The 16,142-nt window shown below is 44.4% G+C and overlaps 1 protein-coding gene across 2 annotated transcripts in view; it reads right to left on the bottom strand.

The window, feature by feature from the left end:
• The window catches only part of Slain1 (SLAIN motif family member 1), a 52,709-nt gene extending 37,837 nt beyond the window's left edge, over positions 1-14,872 (bottom strand). For both annotated transcript variants that reach the window (XM_021203316.2, XM_021203317.2), the window contains exons 1-2: positions 14,198-14,872; positions 7,940-8,079 (exon numbers count right to left, since the gene is read on the bottom strand). In XM_021203316.2, coding sequence (XP_021058975.1) covers positions 7,940-8,079; positions 14,198-14,751 — 694 coding nt within the window. In that variant the 5' untranslated portion in view covers positions 14,752-14,872. The remainder of the gene's footprint in view (positions 1-7,939; positions 8,080-14,197) is intronic.
• Between the last annotated feature and the right edge of the window lie 1,270 nt (positions 14,873-16,142).

The raw sequence follows: 16,142 nt of genomic DNA, 5'->3' as shown, positions 1-16,142 counted from the left end.
CACAAACATCACAACCAAGAAGCAAGTTGGAGAGGAAAGGGTTTGTTCAGCTTACACTTCCACACTGCTGTTCATCACCAAAGGAAGTCAGGACAGAACTCACACAGGGCAGGAAGCAGGAACTGATGCAGAGGCCATGGAGGGATGTTACTTACAGGCTTGCTTCCCCTGACTTGCTTTCTTATAGAACCCAAGACTACCAACCCAGGGATGGCAGCACCCATAAGGGGCCCTCCCACCTTGATCACTAATTGAGAAAATGCCTTACAGCTAAATCTCATGGAGGCATTTCCTCCAGGGAGGCTCCTTTCTCTGTGATAATTCCAGTTTGTGTCAAGTTGACATACAAAACCAGCCAGTACACACACCATACACACATGCACAAACGCATACACAGAGACTCACCACACACACACACACACACACACACACACACAGAGTTCCTTGGAGGAACTCTATTTTTTTTAATTTATGAGTAATAAAATAGAAAATCAATAATAAAGTCACTGCAACAACTACTTTGCACTGCCATGAGTTTTTGATTATTTTAACAAATATCTGTCTAATCTTGGTGGAAATGCAAAACAAAATCACCACCATATAAACACACATGTAATTGGTTGAAGAAGAAGGAGGGAGGGAGAGAGGGGGAAAAGGGGGCCATCTAAGGACATTTGGCATATATATCCAGGTTGCTGGCGATAATGAATTGAAATGGCAAACTGAACAGAGACCCAGTCCTTAGGTATTTGCAACTCACTAAATCATCACCCAAACTGGCACACAAGCGTGGAGGCTATTTTGAACAGAACAGCAAAGCGAGCATGTGATGGAACCCCACAGCTGTGGCAATGTGTCTTCAATTTCTAGCACACAGAAATATGCACATACCAGGAGACCCTTCTCTGCACAAAAAACAAACAAACAAAAAAGCCTTAGCATGATTCTAAATTATTTTTTTTTTCCAACAAGAAAGAGCATCTTTGGGGAAAGCTTACCTAAAATGAACTCTCCTTGCAAAGCTTTAAATTGGTGTTCCAAATGTGGCAGAGCACCTCAAGGGTGGAAACCTGAGCCGGCAGGATAGCATCTTGGGGCACGCAAGGAGACCCTGGCCAGGCTCCAGCAGACAGATGCCTGATAAGCTCCAAATGGCTCCGCTCAATCTGTGTGGTTTTTACAAATGAAAAGGCCACCTTTCTGATCACCGGGTCACACCAAATGCTCTTGTCTGACTCAACTGGGGAATGAACACAACACCATAACTGAGAAGAACAGAGGCAAGCATCACTCAAAGATCAACAGAGGCCAGTATCTGTTCAACTTCTCAGCACAGGGCCCTAGTGGCTACAGCAAGACATGACTGTGGACGGTATCTGTGAGGGCTACCCTGTGTAAGACATTCATACTCCCCAAATGTGACTGTCCTGATTCAGCGAGACATCTGAGCACCTTAAATCAGAGATAAGCTTTTATTATCTGGACCCAAATTAAGTGTGCCACATATCAGGCACTTCAAATTACTTAGATAAGCTTTCTGATCATCATTTGGTCAACATCCCAGCCTCATGACACGGATTGACTTCTCCGTGATCATGATGCCAATCCAGGCTATCAAGGAGTTGATCCTACCTAGCAAAGTTCTATGTGGTTTTGCGATTTGCATTTCAAAAGGGGAGAAGGCTAGAGATGCACCTTTCAGAGATGGGTAGGCTAGTCCTTATCCGAAAGGCTTGGGATCTGGATTTTTTTTTTTTTTTTTTTTTAATTCATGAAAGATCTCAGAAACAGGAAGGACCCAAGTCTAAACACATAAATCATTTGCTCATATATACTTCAGAACATACTGAAGGTCATATACCATATTTTGAAGAATTTTGTGCATGAAATGAAAGTTATAGCATGGAACTTTCTACTTGAAATATTTTATTGGCTTTCAAAAACCTTCGCCACAGTTTTGGAGCATTTTATAAACAGATTTTCAGTTTAGGGATGCCAAGCTTGTGCCTACAGTTCTAATTAGAATCAGAAGAGAAAGAACAAACTAAGGAAAAGTTATGGATCTTCTATTTTTATATATAACTTAACTAGCCTTCTAAAATATTTTAGATTATGATCCCTAACTCAAACAAGCATCTTCATCCATGAGTAGAATAAACAGATCCCTGCTAAAGAAGAAAATGGCATGTATCTTCTCTGAGAATAAGTAGCCATGCAAAGAAGAATCCTGTGTGTTAGGTTCAAGTCCCGAAACACAAAGAGCCACACAGCAGAGATGTCTGTGTTTACGTCACTTCATAGGTTTTAAAGTTAATTCATATTCAGTATTATTGCTCACTCTTTCTACTGGCCCAGCGAAGTCTTTCAAAGTGCTCCTTCCTACCATGTGACATCTTTCAAAGTGCTCCTTCCTACCACGTGACGCACTAGAAGCTCACACAGAGCTGAGTAAGGCTGAAGCACTAAACCTAGTCACTAGTTACAATTCCTAGCCCCAGACTCATCCATTCAGTAATTAGCATCCAACATCCATGGTGCCATGGCAACTACTCTCAGTGAGGGGGCTACAGCAGTGAACAAAACAGATTTAAGCATCATCCACGGGGCTCACATTTAATGAGCACCACCATATGACTTGTGGGCTTTCGTCTTGATGAGTAGGATGTCACTGACAATACCAACTGTTCAATGAAAACTTTGGTGTGTGTGTACATCTAAAAAAGAAAAACTAAATGCATCAAATCAGTCAACTGTAAAGCCAAACGGCCAACATTTAAAGCGTGCTAAAAGTCGTATTGGGCATTGATAAGTCAAGATAACGTTGGGATGCAGATCCTTTATCTGCTCAGAAAGGTCATAAATTTAAGAATGAACAAAGCAGGTTTCCTCTGAAGAGAGAACATTCTCCATCCAATCTTCAGACCAAGGAATCACGTACAGAGTTTTCCCTAAGGCTGTACAGTGACATCAGTGCTCAAAAAAATAAAAGTCACTCCAGCCTTTATTAACTACCTTTATACCAATAGACATGCGATTTAGAGATACTAGGAAAAGAGCGATTATTTTACTTTCAACATTATTTCAATGGAATATTTAAGACAGCAACAGTGTGATTGTTATCTCCTTAAGAATATCTCAGAAAACACCCTTCCTCTCTCTCATTTTCTTCAAAAGGGCTAAATTGTTAGTTTATTCTCACAGCTTCAAGCCACAGCTTGGGGACTTTCTGTAAAGCTCACAGCATTTTCCAGGTTTTGTGATCTTGTCCTGTAGGCAGGTGCTTAACCACCCTTTAAGAACTGAGAATCTGAACCGGCCCTGGAAGAGTTAAGCTGAAGAGGACCCTGAAGAAGGGCAGCCAAATGTGCCTCCAGGAGAAACCAAGCTGGGACAGGTGTGCAGCTCAGGCCCGCAGTCTCAGCATGGCGGCCTAGCACAGGAGGCCAGGTCCAGGGCAGCTTGGCTATGTGGGCAGGTAGTGAATTCCAGGCCAACCTGGGCCACACAAAAGAGCATGTCTGGAAAAGGAAAAAATGCCTAGTGAGGGGAGATGGAGACGGACCATGACAAAGCCTTCTGGAGACACCTCCCTGCAGTGGCTCACGCCTTAGCAGGACAGCTACCTCATCACCAATACTGATCTGATGCCGAAGAAAAGAGAAAGACCAAGAGAGGCCTGCACACCCGATACCCTCAGGTGCCTCATGGCCAGAGCCCCTCACATGTTCTGACAGAAAAGCTTTAAGCACTTTTCTTTTCAAAACCATCGCGCTCAAGAACCAGAAACCAACGATCTGAAGCACCTGCTCTCAGATGAGCAGCCCCTTGTGTCCAGGTAACAGGAAAAGAAAACACAAGCTTTTACCTGGGGTTTTGTGATGGACAGGATACGACTGCCTTTGCAAAGCACACTAGTCCCTGTGAAAGCGCTCGGTGAAACCTGCCGCTGGAAATTGTTGTCTGCCCAAGGGAGAAATGACATCCACACAAAAAGACGCTGCATTAGAGCTACTGAAACTTCTAAAACGCAGGGAGCTCACGTGATTCTAGTGTTTGCACTGAGGAACATATCAGCTAAAACATACTTCTCACCTCTGCTGTCACTGACCAAAAAGAAAAAAAAAAAAGTCCTTTAATTAGAAGTCAGTAAGTTTTCAAGAGGAAAGACTAGGTAGAAATCCCTTTGTTCTACAAAACCACATTAGGGCAAAAGGTAAAGCTTTAGACCAACAGGAAGACAGAGACGAAGGACGTCGGACGACAGCAGGGGTTCTCAACCAATGGGTGGTGACCCCCTTTGGGGTGGGAGTCAAACGACCCCACACAGGTTGTCTAAGACCACAGGAAAACAGATATTGACATTGTGACTCATAACAGCAGCAAAATTACAGGTATAAAGTAGCAACAAAATGGCTGGGGGTTATCACATGAGGAACTGTATTAAAGACTCCGCAGAACTAAGAAGGCTGAGAACCACATAACTAGAGGGGCACAGCATCTTAGAGAGCAGAGAACGACTGGGCGACGACAGACTTGGATTCCAGCACTCTGTTTATTGAGCCCACAGCAAGGGAAATGAGTAAGACTCTGGAAGGGTCTGGAGTTGGTAGGAAAACACTCAAGTCCTCCAGTGCCGCTCATATTTTAACAAAGACAAATCTAATATCTGAATAAATTCCAACAGACTCCTCATTAGATACCTGACACAGACAAGGACACCTTACAGAAGAGAAAGGGAGAGACCGCTATGGGGCCTCCTGACACACGGGAAGTACTTAACCACGTGGCAACGACCTGGAAGACAAGCTCTTAAAACGCCCAGGAGAAATATAAAGAGGAAATCGAGGATATGATAAAGCGAAAGAAAAACCAAGAAATCTTGACCATCAGTCGAGGGAAACTGAACGCATAGCCATCAAGAGTACCCAGAAAGAACAGAGGAAGTGGACGGGGGTAAGGAGCTCATAAAGAAAGAAGTAAGGCAGCAAGTGTCTGTGCAGCTAAAGTTTCCAGGTTAGAAGTGACTCTGAATGAGCACCACAAAGGAATTAAAGGAAAAATTCATAATGCCCCAAATATAGGACAATATTCTAAAATGCCCATGTTATTTTAAGCAGTAGACATGTAAAGAACATGTAAGAAAGAAGACCAGCGCTACAGTGACTGCAGCATCTGGCCTGAAGGTGGCCTTCCACATCCTCTGGGAAATATTAACCTATGAACTCCGAGTGTCCCCAACCACTGAGGCAAAGATACACAGACCATGGCACCCTCAAAGTTCAGCCCCCTGTACTTCCTCGCCTTTTCTCATCCCAAGCCATCTAACAAGTGAAAAATTAAGACATAAGCAGAAAAATGAACAGTGTCTGTTGCATAATACATCTGAAAAATAAGCAAGAAAGTATGAGATGATCAGCTGTCTTTTTCTGAAATTCCATACGATTAATATTTTTCAAGCTGAAAAGATCATTTTATGAAGTCGATGCTCTTTGTTAAGTGACCATGCAATAAACAGACTCTCTCTAGCAGAACACGGGGCGAGGAACCGGGGGTCTGATGTTTGCCAGGCGGCACACTACCAAGGGGCTCAATGCTTTCAGCTCCACCCCAGCCAAGGTCTTCAGCTCAAATCAATAAGTTCTAAGGAATTACAGATCTTTGAAACAAAAGCATTTAGTCTCACAGCAAAAGTCTGCAGATTAATAAACAAATTTAGTCAGCCACTGGTTTTGCTTCTGAAAAATTAGTTTTCTACCTAAAATGTTTTCTGTAAAATTCAAATAAACTAAAGCACAAATAAAACTGTCTGATTTCACTGCATGCCCACATGACTTCCTATTTCCCAGTAAAAGCAAAATTAGATGATCAGACATCTGATCAAAAATATTAATCAGATTTATATTACATTTACTAAAAGCTTCTCTTCTGACTCAAAAAGCAACCCTGTAATTTAACTGTGTGCCAATCACCTGATGCAGAGACTGCCACACCATGGCTATGGTGGGCCAAATCCAGCCTCCTTTGTCTCTTTGATATCTATCAGTTAAGAACAGTTTTTTTTTTTTTTTATATTTGAGGGGAGTGTTTCATTACAGAAAAAAAAAAAATCTCTTGAAATTCGAATCTGTGTCAACGAATGAGGTGCCATTGGAACACAACTTTGTCTACGTAATCTGACATCTATGGTAGCTTCTGGGTGACAAGTGAGTTGCGCAGTCACAACAGAGTGTGTAGCCTGAAAAGCTCAAGTTATCTATTACAAGACCCTTTGCAGAAGAATGTTTACTGATGTCTGAGCTAAAGTGTTGCAATCCTTGAATCTCATTTCACTTTTGTTTCAAACCATACCCATACATCAAAGTGTCCACACAGTAAGGCCGTAAGCCTACCTGAGTAAGGTGAGGGACAGGGACTTGCTTGTTTGTTGAGAGTCCTGGTGTTTGTTCAGCAGGACAGGAGCTGATGCTAGATTCTCTGGACATCAGGGTATAGCCACAGCATGGGCACTAACGGCCAGTGTTCTCCCAGCATATCCCTGTCCCTATGAGCATCTTCAACTTGCTATCAATACACCAATAGTTAACAAAACAGATGTCTTAAAGTCCACCTTCCCCAAATACTTAAGCTAGATGTCTGTGACTATTAACTTATGGCCATCCCAATACAACAGGCAGTACAGAATTTATACTGTTAAGGACAGGCTCCCTGCTGTCAGGGAGACCCCAACTCTGACCCCATCACCCAAGTATCTTCTTGCTTAGCAAACCTCTCAAACCCTCAACTTTACCCTTCTCACTGCTGCAGGTGAATGAAAGACCTACCTCTGGTTAACATGAAGTACTGACTATTGTAGAATTACCAGGCAAAAAACCCTCTACCTAGCCCGTCTTCCTCTCAAGTGTCTCGAACCATCCATTATCCCTGGAGAGCCTGAGAAGCAGAGTCTAACCTTCAGAGGGCCTGAGCAGTGCTCCTGACTCAGCAACGCAGATGCCCTCTGCCCATCCTCACGAATACACATTCTTTCCCCTGGAGGGAGTGGGCCCTGTGCTTTCAAAAGTTCAAATAGGATTTGAGATGCAGTGGTGCATGGGCAGAAAAAGTGTTCCTGGAAAGTGAGGGGACACCGAGAGGTTAAAGAACAAGGTGAAAGGTCAAACTATTACAGCCTCGAAGTATTGAACACAGAGGAGAAGGAAGGAGGTACAGAGCACGTATTCCTTTATCTGTTTCTCCCACAATTCTCTCTGTCTTTTGTCTCTGTCTATTTCTGTGTGTGTCTATCTGTCTATCTACCTACCTATCTCCTATCTATCTATCTATCTATCTATCTATCTCTGTGTCTGTCTCTGCCTGTCTCTGTCTGTCTGCCTGCCTCTCTGTCTCTGTCAATCTGTCTATCTCTGTCTGTATGTCTCTGTCTATATGTCTCCGTCTCTCTGTCTCGGCCTGTGTGTGTGTGTGTGTATGGTATGCATCTTCTGCAGTTAACTAATGGGACATACACTACTAGGATTAGTTTCTGGCATATGGAGGTTAGGACTTCCAGTCATACATCCTACTAAACAGGGAAGGAACACAACAGAGCAGACCTCAGGACACTCCCAGTTTGACTTAGAATTGAGCCACAGGTCCTAATTACCAATTTAGGAAAATGAAGACAGTCTCATTTCACTTACTGACACATTTTTGAAACAGGAAAAAAAAAGGATATGATCCATATCATCAGCTAAAACTGTAGCTAATGGTAGTCCCCCTGAGCCTCTGAGCAGAGCCCTCACTAAGGAACTGTGTATTCCTCAGGACCGAGGGATTACATGCATCAAGAACCTGTACCTCAGTTTAAAAGCTTATCAGCGGAAGCCTATTCCCAAACCAGAAACAGAAGCCAAGAGGACAGTCCGAGGTTGAAGAAAGAGAGTGCACACACTCACAGTACCTTGCTCCAGTCTGAAGCGCAGGGAGCGTCTGGCTGCTTCCATCTCAGGAGTTGGGTTATCTAGGACATGTCTACACCACTGCAAAGGACTCAGGGACTTCTCTGGTGAGGTGAATGTCTTTGAAGAGCCAACATATAACCTTAAAAAAGAAAGAAATCTACATTATAGGCATGATATAGATTACAGAAAGTGCCTCTCTTCAGGAGGAAAACAGCATGCATTGAACGTTCCCATAGAAACAGAGCCACATTTGATTGCTTCAAAGTACCAAGAAGCATTTTTAACAGGCAGATATCCCCAAATAGAATAGGTTACTTTCCAAAGCCTGCTGAGAACTACTTCAAAAACACATCTAAAAATCCCCCCTTAGCTCTGAGAGAAGCCTCTGCTAACTGAACTGTTATCTTAAGACATCACTTGGCAAGCCTAGAAATTAAAGCCATGGCTCTTGTTTGCAACAGTATCCTTCCAAGCTACTGTGATTCTAATGAGCATCCATTCTTGACACATCAAACTTCGTTATTTACCCTCTCGCTATCAGACAAGACTGCCACCTATCAGAGTGAGACCAGAGGCCCACAGAGGTGGAGGATGTGTTTTACCTTGGCAACTCCCTTGACTACCTTAGAGACTGGCAACAATTTCTATGAGGAACTAGCCAGTTATGATCCTTGGCTTCGAAGCACAATTACTGCTACAACTACTCAACTCCCCCCTTGCAGCCCACAAGCACCGTCATCAGAACTTAACTAAAAAAGCAATGACTTCATTCCTGCAAACTTTAGTCCCAGCACTGGGGAAGCAGAGGAAAGTAGATCTGCGTGTTTAAGGTCAACATGATCTTTATAGATCTCCAGCTTCAACCTAGTGAGACCTTGTCTCAAAAATATATACACAATAACTTTTACATTCTTTAGACTGCTGATATTCCATCATTTAAAAGTAGAAAACCTGTCTTTCCAGCCATACAAAGCAGCTGACTCCTATTACAGATGAGGAATCTAAAACATCTCTTTAATTCACTTCACGGTAGCTGCAATACATCATAGATTTCTTGGAATGTGGCCCACAGTCCTGTATCCACTAAATCTCCATTAATCCACTATTTCCTCTTCCCTAATGCTGTCCCTACCCTGCGACACACACAGGTGGGTAAGACTCCCCTCCACCATCCCTTGCCTGCAGCCGCCTGCTGTGTCCAGTGCTGCTGTTTTCCAGTGCAAGCGAAGTTTAGGCTGGCTATGGGCTCTCATCTTCAGTGCTTCCAACACAAATCCTCCAGCACACAGCAGCTCCCACTTTCTGAGTCAGTAGATTCAGAGTAAGTTGAAAGAATCTGGATGCCTAACAAGTTCCCAGGCAATGATGGCACCACTGATGTCAAGAACACACTTAGGATGCTCTGAGCTAAGCCAATCATGGAAATTCCACCGTTCTACTTGACTGAGAGCCTGGTTCATACCCACGCCTCAGATACAACCCATGCCAATCTAAGCCAATCCAGGAATACAAAAACACAAATGGCATCTGGGTGATGGTCATAGAAAAGTAAATTAATTGGAGATGTAGAGAAAAGTTAAAAAGTAAAATTTTAAAGAAAAAAAAAAAAAAAAAACCCTACATACAAAGAAAGGCTCATGCCAGAAAGGTTGATTACTGAATTTTACCAAACACCTGAACAAAAGACCAACTCTTTACAAACTCTGCCACAGAGGAGGGACAACATCCTAACAGATTTCATGAGGGCAATGTTTTGTTGACTCTATAGCCATACACAAACATTACTGGGAATGGGGGTGAGGTGGAATCTTGAATGACCTCCATCACTCAGGAACAGATGCAGAGTCTAAATTTTTTTAGAAATTGAACCTCACATACAGACTCTTCATCATCACCACATGGAGTTTATTCCCAAAATGAGAGCCTGGTTTAACATTAGAGCATCAGTGTAACTCACTATAGTAACTAAAATGGGGGGGGGGGGNGGGGGAGTCGTGTGATGATCTCAATAGACAAAGAAAAATAGCATTTAACAGCCAAAAAAATAAAAAATAAAAAATAAATAAAAATAAAAATAAAAAAATCCCAGTGAAAACTTCCTCAACCCAACTGACAAGCTATTTGAAGACATTGTAACATTCTAATGGTAAGAGACTAACACTTCCCACAGAGCAAAGTCAGGACACTGGGCTCTTGGTTTAGATAGAAGATTTCCCACAGGCATCAGGCTGAACAGACTAAGAACATTTGGACCAAAAAAGTAGTAAATCTGTCTTTATCTATATATCACAGATGCATAGGTTTCACAGAGAACATAATCGATTTAAAACTAGTAAGTGTAGGAGCGCGCTCTGTGGGATGTTGGTTAGTGCACTTAATTCTGCTCCTGTACATACTGATACCTTCACGTTCGCCCTTTCCCATTTACAAGAGCATTTTCAAAACTGTCAAACCCATGCATAAATCTAACAAAAATGTCTACAAGATTTATACAAAAGAAACTACAAAATCATTCTGAGAGATATTAAACACATAATTAATGGGGAGATATATACCAGGTTTATGGTCGGAAGACTAAATACTGTTAAGGTGTAGGTTGTCCTTAAAGTTATTTTTATAATTTAAAGAAAAAGAATTACAATAAAAATCCTAGTGAGGTGTTGGGGAGGCGGAGGGGCTGAGTGTATGTGTTAACATAGAACTGATCTTTCAAGAGCCACACAACAGCAAGGCTGGAGTTCCCACCTGCTGGTCAGTGACACTGATGGAGTCAGCTTATGGCAGCATGTAGGTAAACACAGCAATTGGAAAATTACAGACCCCAAGTGGAACCAAGCGCAGAACCCGGAGTATTCCCAGTGCAGAACAGTTAACAAAGGGCAGGGGTCTTCTGAACAGATGATGCACAAAACTGGGAGCTCTGGATGTCACAGTGTCCAAAGCTTAACTCAAAAACAAAACCAAACTGAAACTGAAACCATAGGTGAAACCCTGTACCCCAAGGTCAAGGTCAGCAGACACCCCTTCACTATAATCTCTAAGACTGAAATCATGCACCATCCAGAAGAATGAGAGGTGCCATTGAGCCTTACCAAAAATAAAACCTTCTTCCTTGGGAGACGCTGCTAAAAGGTTAAGAGGCAAACCTCGTGTTTGGAGGAGATGTTTGTAAACCACGCGCTGGCAAGGCATTTTAGGGTAGACTATACAGTCCTACTCCAGCTGTGCCTTATGGCACATAAGAAATGACGGAGGCATGCTGCAAACCTATCAGCCTATGGAAAGGCACACTGCGGTGGCACCCCAGGCTGGGGACATGAAGACTTTACAGTCATGCAGGTCCCTGGAGTGCTCTGGAAACATTAGCAGGTGGTTTCCAAAGGTTTAAAGTAAGTCCTGTTGGCTACTTTTCCATCAGAAAACACGTGATGTTTTCATACAAAAATAACATCTAAAATTCTTTTTAAATTCTGTAAATTAGGTGACCTCAAAATCATTCGGTGCCTCCGACTAAGATTAACGACCCCTCTGTTTTTCCACCTGGGCTTTCCTCCATGTTTAAAGAAGGGATTCTACAAATAGCATGCTGTATGGACACAGAAACAGTTTTAAAGCAACGAAGGGTCGGTTCTTATTACTGACAAGCATATTTCATGAGTAAAGGTAAACTTCCTTCAATTTAGATTTGCTTCAAACCACTAAAGACTAATATGCTGATCCTACTAAATAGCACTTTTTAAGACGCATTTCAACACTTTTTTTTTATGTTATAAGTAAAAAGAGTAAAAGCTAGACAACAATATTCTTGGATAGTTGGATAACTGTGATAAACTATATTTAGCATATATATATATTATATATATGATATAATATATATATATATATATATTATTAACCAAATAAACAGCAATGCCATAATAAATCTGAGAGCTCATCATGGTGGCTCATGCCTGAAATCCCAGCACTCAGAAAGCTAAAAGGTAAGACATGGACTTCAGGGCCAGCCTGGGCTACAGTGTGATATCTTCTCTCAGAAAGACAAAATAATAACAGCAGCAACAACAACAGCAATAATAATAAATTTTTAAAATACGCCACATTTAAAGGGATTGCTCCTTTGCATTTCTATCAGATTATAAGCCAATTTCTTCCCATTGTTTATATAAATCATCATTTAAAAATAAAAAGCTCAACTTATTTGAAATTGGCATAAGGGTTGACAGGCATTACTGAAACATAAAAGCCACTGCAAGACCATTTTCCAATACTATACTCAGGCTGAACTATATTTAGGCTGTACCCCCACCCCAACATGTGGTTTAGAAAGAATGGCTTAAAGTTCCAGGAAGTGTTGAGCCATTAGACATGCACACCATAAGATACCTGCAGTTCCTAAAGTCAAAGATGAAGGCAGAGGATACCCACGAAAGGTCTATTATAGGATTAAGTTATTAATCCTCAAAATCAAAGCAACTGGCAACGGAAGTTTACAGGTAGTTGCCTTGTAAGGAGTTGATGGAAAAGGAAGACTGTAGTTCCCCATAGCAAACCGGTAAGATTCTCCACTTCCCATTTCCCTTCTATACAATCAGTAACAAGAGCACAAAATGAAAAAATAAAATAAAATAAAAATCTGATTTTCTTAAATAAAAGCACAAAGACAAAAGGCTGCAACTCTTCATCCTACTGTTACCCCGATGTGAACACTGCTCAACCTCCTTGCATGAACCCACACTCCATTTTATCCAACCACTCCTGGGGTATGTCTACACCCCTAGAGTATGTCTAGCAACCAAGCAAGCAATTCCTAGCAGAAGATACTCCAAGGACAAGCCTTCCATGAGCAAGCAGCAGGGGCTTAGGCACCTGTCTCCTCCAAAAAGTACTCATTCATGAGCAGAAACACACAGCTAACCAGATTCCACTGAATAGATGCTTCCGATCTCCATCATCCTTACAATCAACCCTAAAAGTTTCTGAAACTAGATAATAAAGTGTCTCTAACAGCGCTGTCTTCGGTTAAAATTGCTGTGATTAAACACCAGGACCCACACACACAGCAACTTGGGGGGGAAGAGGGGGCAGGGGAGGATTTATTTAGCTTACACTTCCACACCACAGTTCATCATTAAAGGAAGTCAGGACAGAAACTCATACAAGACAAGAACTCAAACAAGGCAGGAATCTGGAAGCAAGTGCTAAATGAGAGACCACGGAGGGGTGCTAGTTACTGGCTTGCTCCCCAAGACTTGCTCAGCCTGCTTCCTTATTTAACCTCAGAACCACCAGCCTAGGGATGGCAACACCCACAGTGGGCTGGGCCCTCCAATACCAACCATTAAGAGTGTTCTACAGGCTGACCTACAGCCTGATCTTATGGAGGCATTATTGAGGTTCCCGCCTCTCTGATGATTCTAACTGGTATCAAGTTAACATAAAACTACCTACTTTTTCTTCAATGTGGTTTCATTTTTAAATTGATGAAAATTCCTCCTAAGTTCAATTTAAAAAAAAAAAAATCATAGCGCCTCCATCTGCTCTGTCCACTCCTTAACAAACCTTCGCTTCTGACATACCATGACAGCACACCTTTAATAATCAAATCGGTATCTGAAAGGTTATCTATGAAAATACAGAGAGATGGCATATCAACTCAACTGCGAGAGCAGATGTCGGAGAAGAGGCTCATCACTAGGCGGCTTCAGATGCGACCAAATTGGGGCTGCACACCAATCCTGTGCAACGTTCGTTTGTAAGGAAAGAACGGTAAGCAGTGGAGGAGGACAGAAGATGAGAGAGAGAGAGAGAGAGAGAGAGAGAGAGAGAGAGANGAACATGGTTGCACATACATGTATTCCTAGCATTTGAAAAGCAGAAATTAAAAAAAAATTGCAGGTAAACCTGGCCTACAGAGCAACAATCTGGCAGAGAGAGAGAGAGAGAGAGAGAGAGAGAGAGAGAGAGAGAGAGAGATTGAGAAAGAGCAGGGCTGAGCGACAAGATGACATGAGTTGTGCATTTAAGGCTAACGAGGCGCTTGGGACCCCGTAATCAGCAAAGAGCAAAGCACAAGGCAGATGGCAGTCCCCAGTCGGACCAATAGGCACAATGCTAAAACAGGTTTCTGCCTCCATGCAAAGCTTCTGCTCAGGGCTTGGCACCTGCTAGGCCTCTGGGTCCCCTGCCTCCCACGCCCCGCCCCCCGCATGCTGGGCCTCCCAACTCCGGGGGGAGGGGGCGGCGGAGCTCGTCCATACCAGGTGCAGTCGTCCTCCTCGCTCCAGGCGGCCAAGCTCTCCAGGTCCAGCGGCTCCACCTCGTCCAGCAGCGTTGGAGGCGGCAACGGCGGCGTGGCGGCTTCCCCCGGCGGGGTCCCTGCGGTCCCCGGTTCCGGGCTGCCACCTCCGCCAAAGAAGCCCGCCGCCGGCTTGGAGTAGACGAAGGGCGCGTCGGCGGGCTGCAGGCTGCAGAGCAGGGAGGGCGCGGGGCTGGGCAAGCAGTAGGTGCCCGGGAACGCGGGGCCCAGCGCCCCCGGGCCCGGGGAGGTCGTGCTGGCCGGGGCCCTGTGCGTGGCGAGCGGGCTGCAGGCCCCGGCTGGCGGCGGAGCGGAGGGCGGCGGCGGCTGCAGCAGCAGCAGGTGCGGGGCGGCGGCCGCACTGGCCGCCCGGCTGCGCAGCTGCTCGTTCTGCTTCTCCAGCTTGCGCACCAGCTCCTGCAGCTTCTTCACCTCCAGCTCGGCGTTCACCACCGGCCCCGGGCCCGCGCCGGAGCCCGCCACCGGCGAGGCGCATTTCACCTGCTCCGCCATCATCGCGGGAGCCCCGAGCGCCGCGGCGAGGAGGCTACGCGGGCCCAGCTCGCGCAGCTTACCAGCATCAGCACCAGGGCCCAGCCTCCGGCCGAGGAAGCGGCAGCCGAGCAGCTCTGCACCGTGCTCTGCTCTAGCGGCTCCGGGTTTTAGCCGCGGCCCCGGGACGGGGCGGGGCGCGAGGGGCGGAGCCTCTGATGATGGCTGTGCCGTGGAGGCGGGACCTGCGGCGGGGACCCTCCCTGGGCATCCGTCTGCACCCACGCCACCTAACCTCAGGTGCCTGATTGGACCTGGCCTCAACTTCCCGCCGCTCGCACTTCCTCCGCTTTGGGCGAGAGAACCCCACTTCTAGGACCACTGCCAGAGGCGGATCTAAAGAAGTAGCAGGTGTCTGTGGCCGGGAAAAACGGTCCCAGGGCCAATGGCTAGCCCTCTTACAAGAGCACTTTTAGACTTCACGGTATTGCCACCTGCTAATGAAACCTCGTGAAAATAGGTCTGGGGAGCGTGATGCTCAGACCTGCCCCCCCCCCCAAAAAAAACCAGATGCTTTGGGTCTGTTTGAAAAGATGCGGCTAAGGGTAGTATTAGGTCGCACAGAAACAAAATGGTGGGATAGGGGAGGATAAGGAGGCAAAGTGAGAAACCCCTTTCTCAATGAGGGAGGATGGCCAGCTGCTGAAGAAGAGTCGGGCGTTCACTTCGGTCTGTCTAAAATAGCCATATATGAACTATCCCCACCAGTCTTTCACCATTAAAGGAGAGTTGGTTTTCATGCTCTTTTATATTAGACAAAAGATCTTTGAGCATCTCCTGCATGCTCCACTGTGTTCTAAACGCTGGCTTTTTAAGTAAGTGAACAACAGGCAACAGTGATTGCAAATACAAGCAAAATTGTGCACCATCTGTTAAATAATTTACACTATTAAAGTCACACATGCCTGAGTGAAAAGAGGATGGGTGTAACATTCCCTGCTTTTTTGTTGTTTGTTGTTTGGTTTGGTTGGGTTTTTTGTTTGTTTGTTTTTTTTCCGCGGGGTGGGGGACTTTTTGGAAATCATGCTTTTTATTTTTCAACAAAAATGCTTTTAAGCAGATGAACTGATCGTTTTGTTCAGTTAATGTTGACTTAGCGTTTTGTGGGTTTAACACAAAGGAAAGCCTGACGTTATGCTACGAGAACAATCCACACCGCTGGTTCTCATCCTCAGATGGTGTACTAGCTTGTGAAGGGCCTTGCTCAGGCGCTGTACACATAAGGTCAATGAAAACATACCGCACATCTATCTCTGTGGCAGCGCTAGGATGTTGCCTCTAATCTTTTAAATTTTGATCCTGTGCCTTGCTGCTCAGAAACACTTGTGTCTTCTCACTTGGCAAGCTACAGCTCT

Source organism: Mus pahari, chromosome 8 (genome assembly GCF_900095145.1).
Source record: "Mus pahari chromosome 8, PAHARI_EIJ_v1.1, whole genome shotgun sequence".
Lineage (NCBI taxonomy): Eukaryota > Metazoa > Chordata > Mammalia > Rodentia > Muridae > Mus > Mus pahari.
Note: the sequence above shows the minus strand (reverse complement) of the source record. Positions and strands in the feature narration are given on the sequence as shown.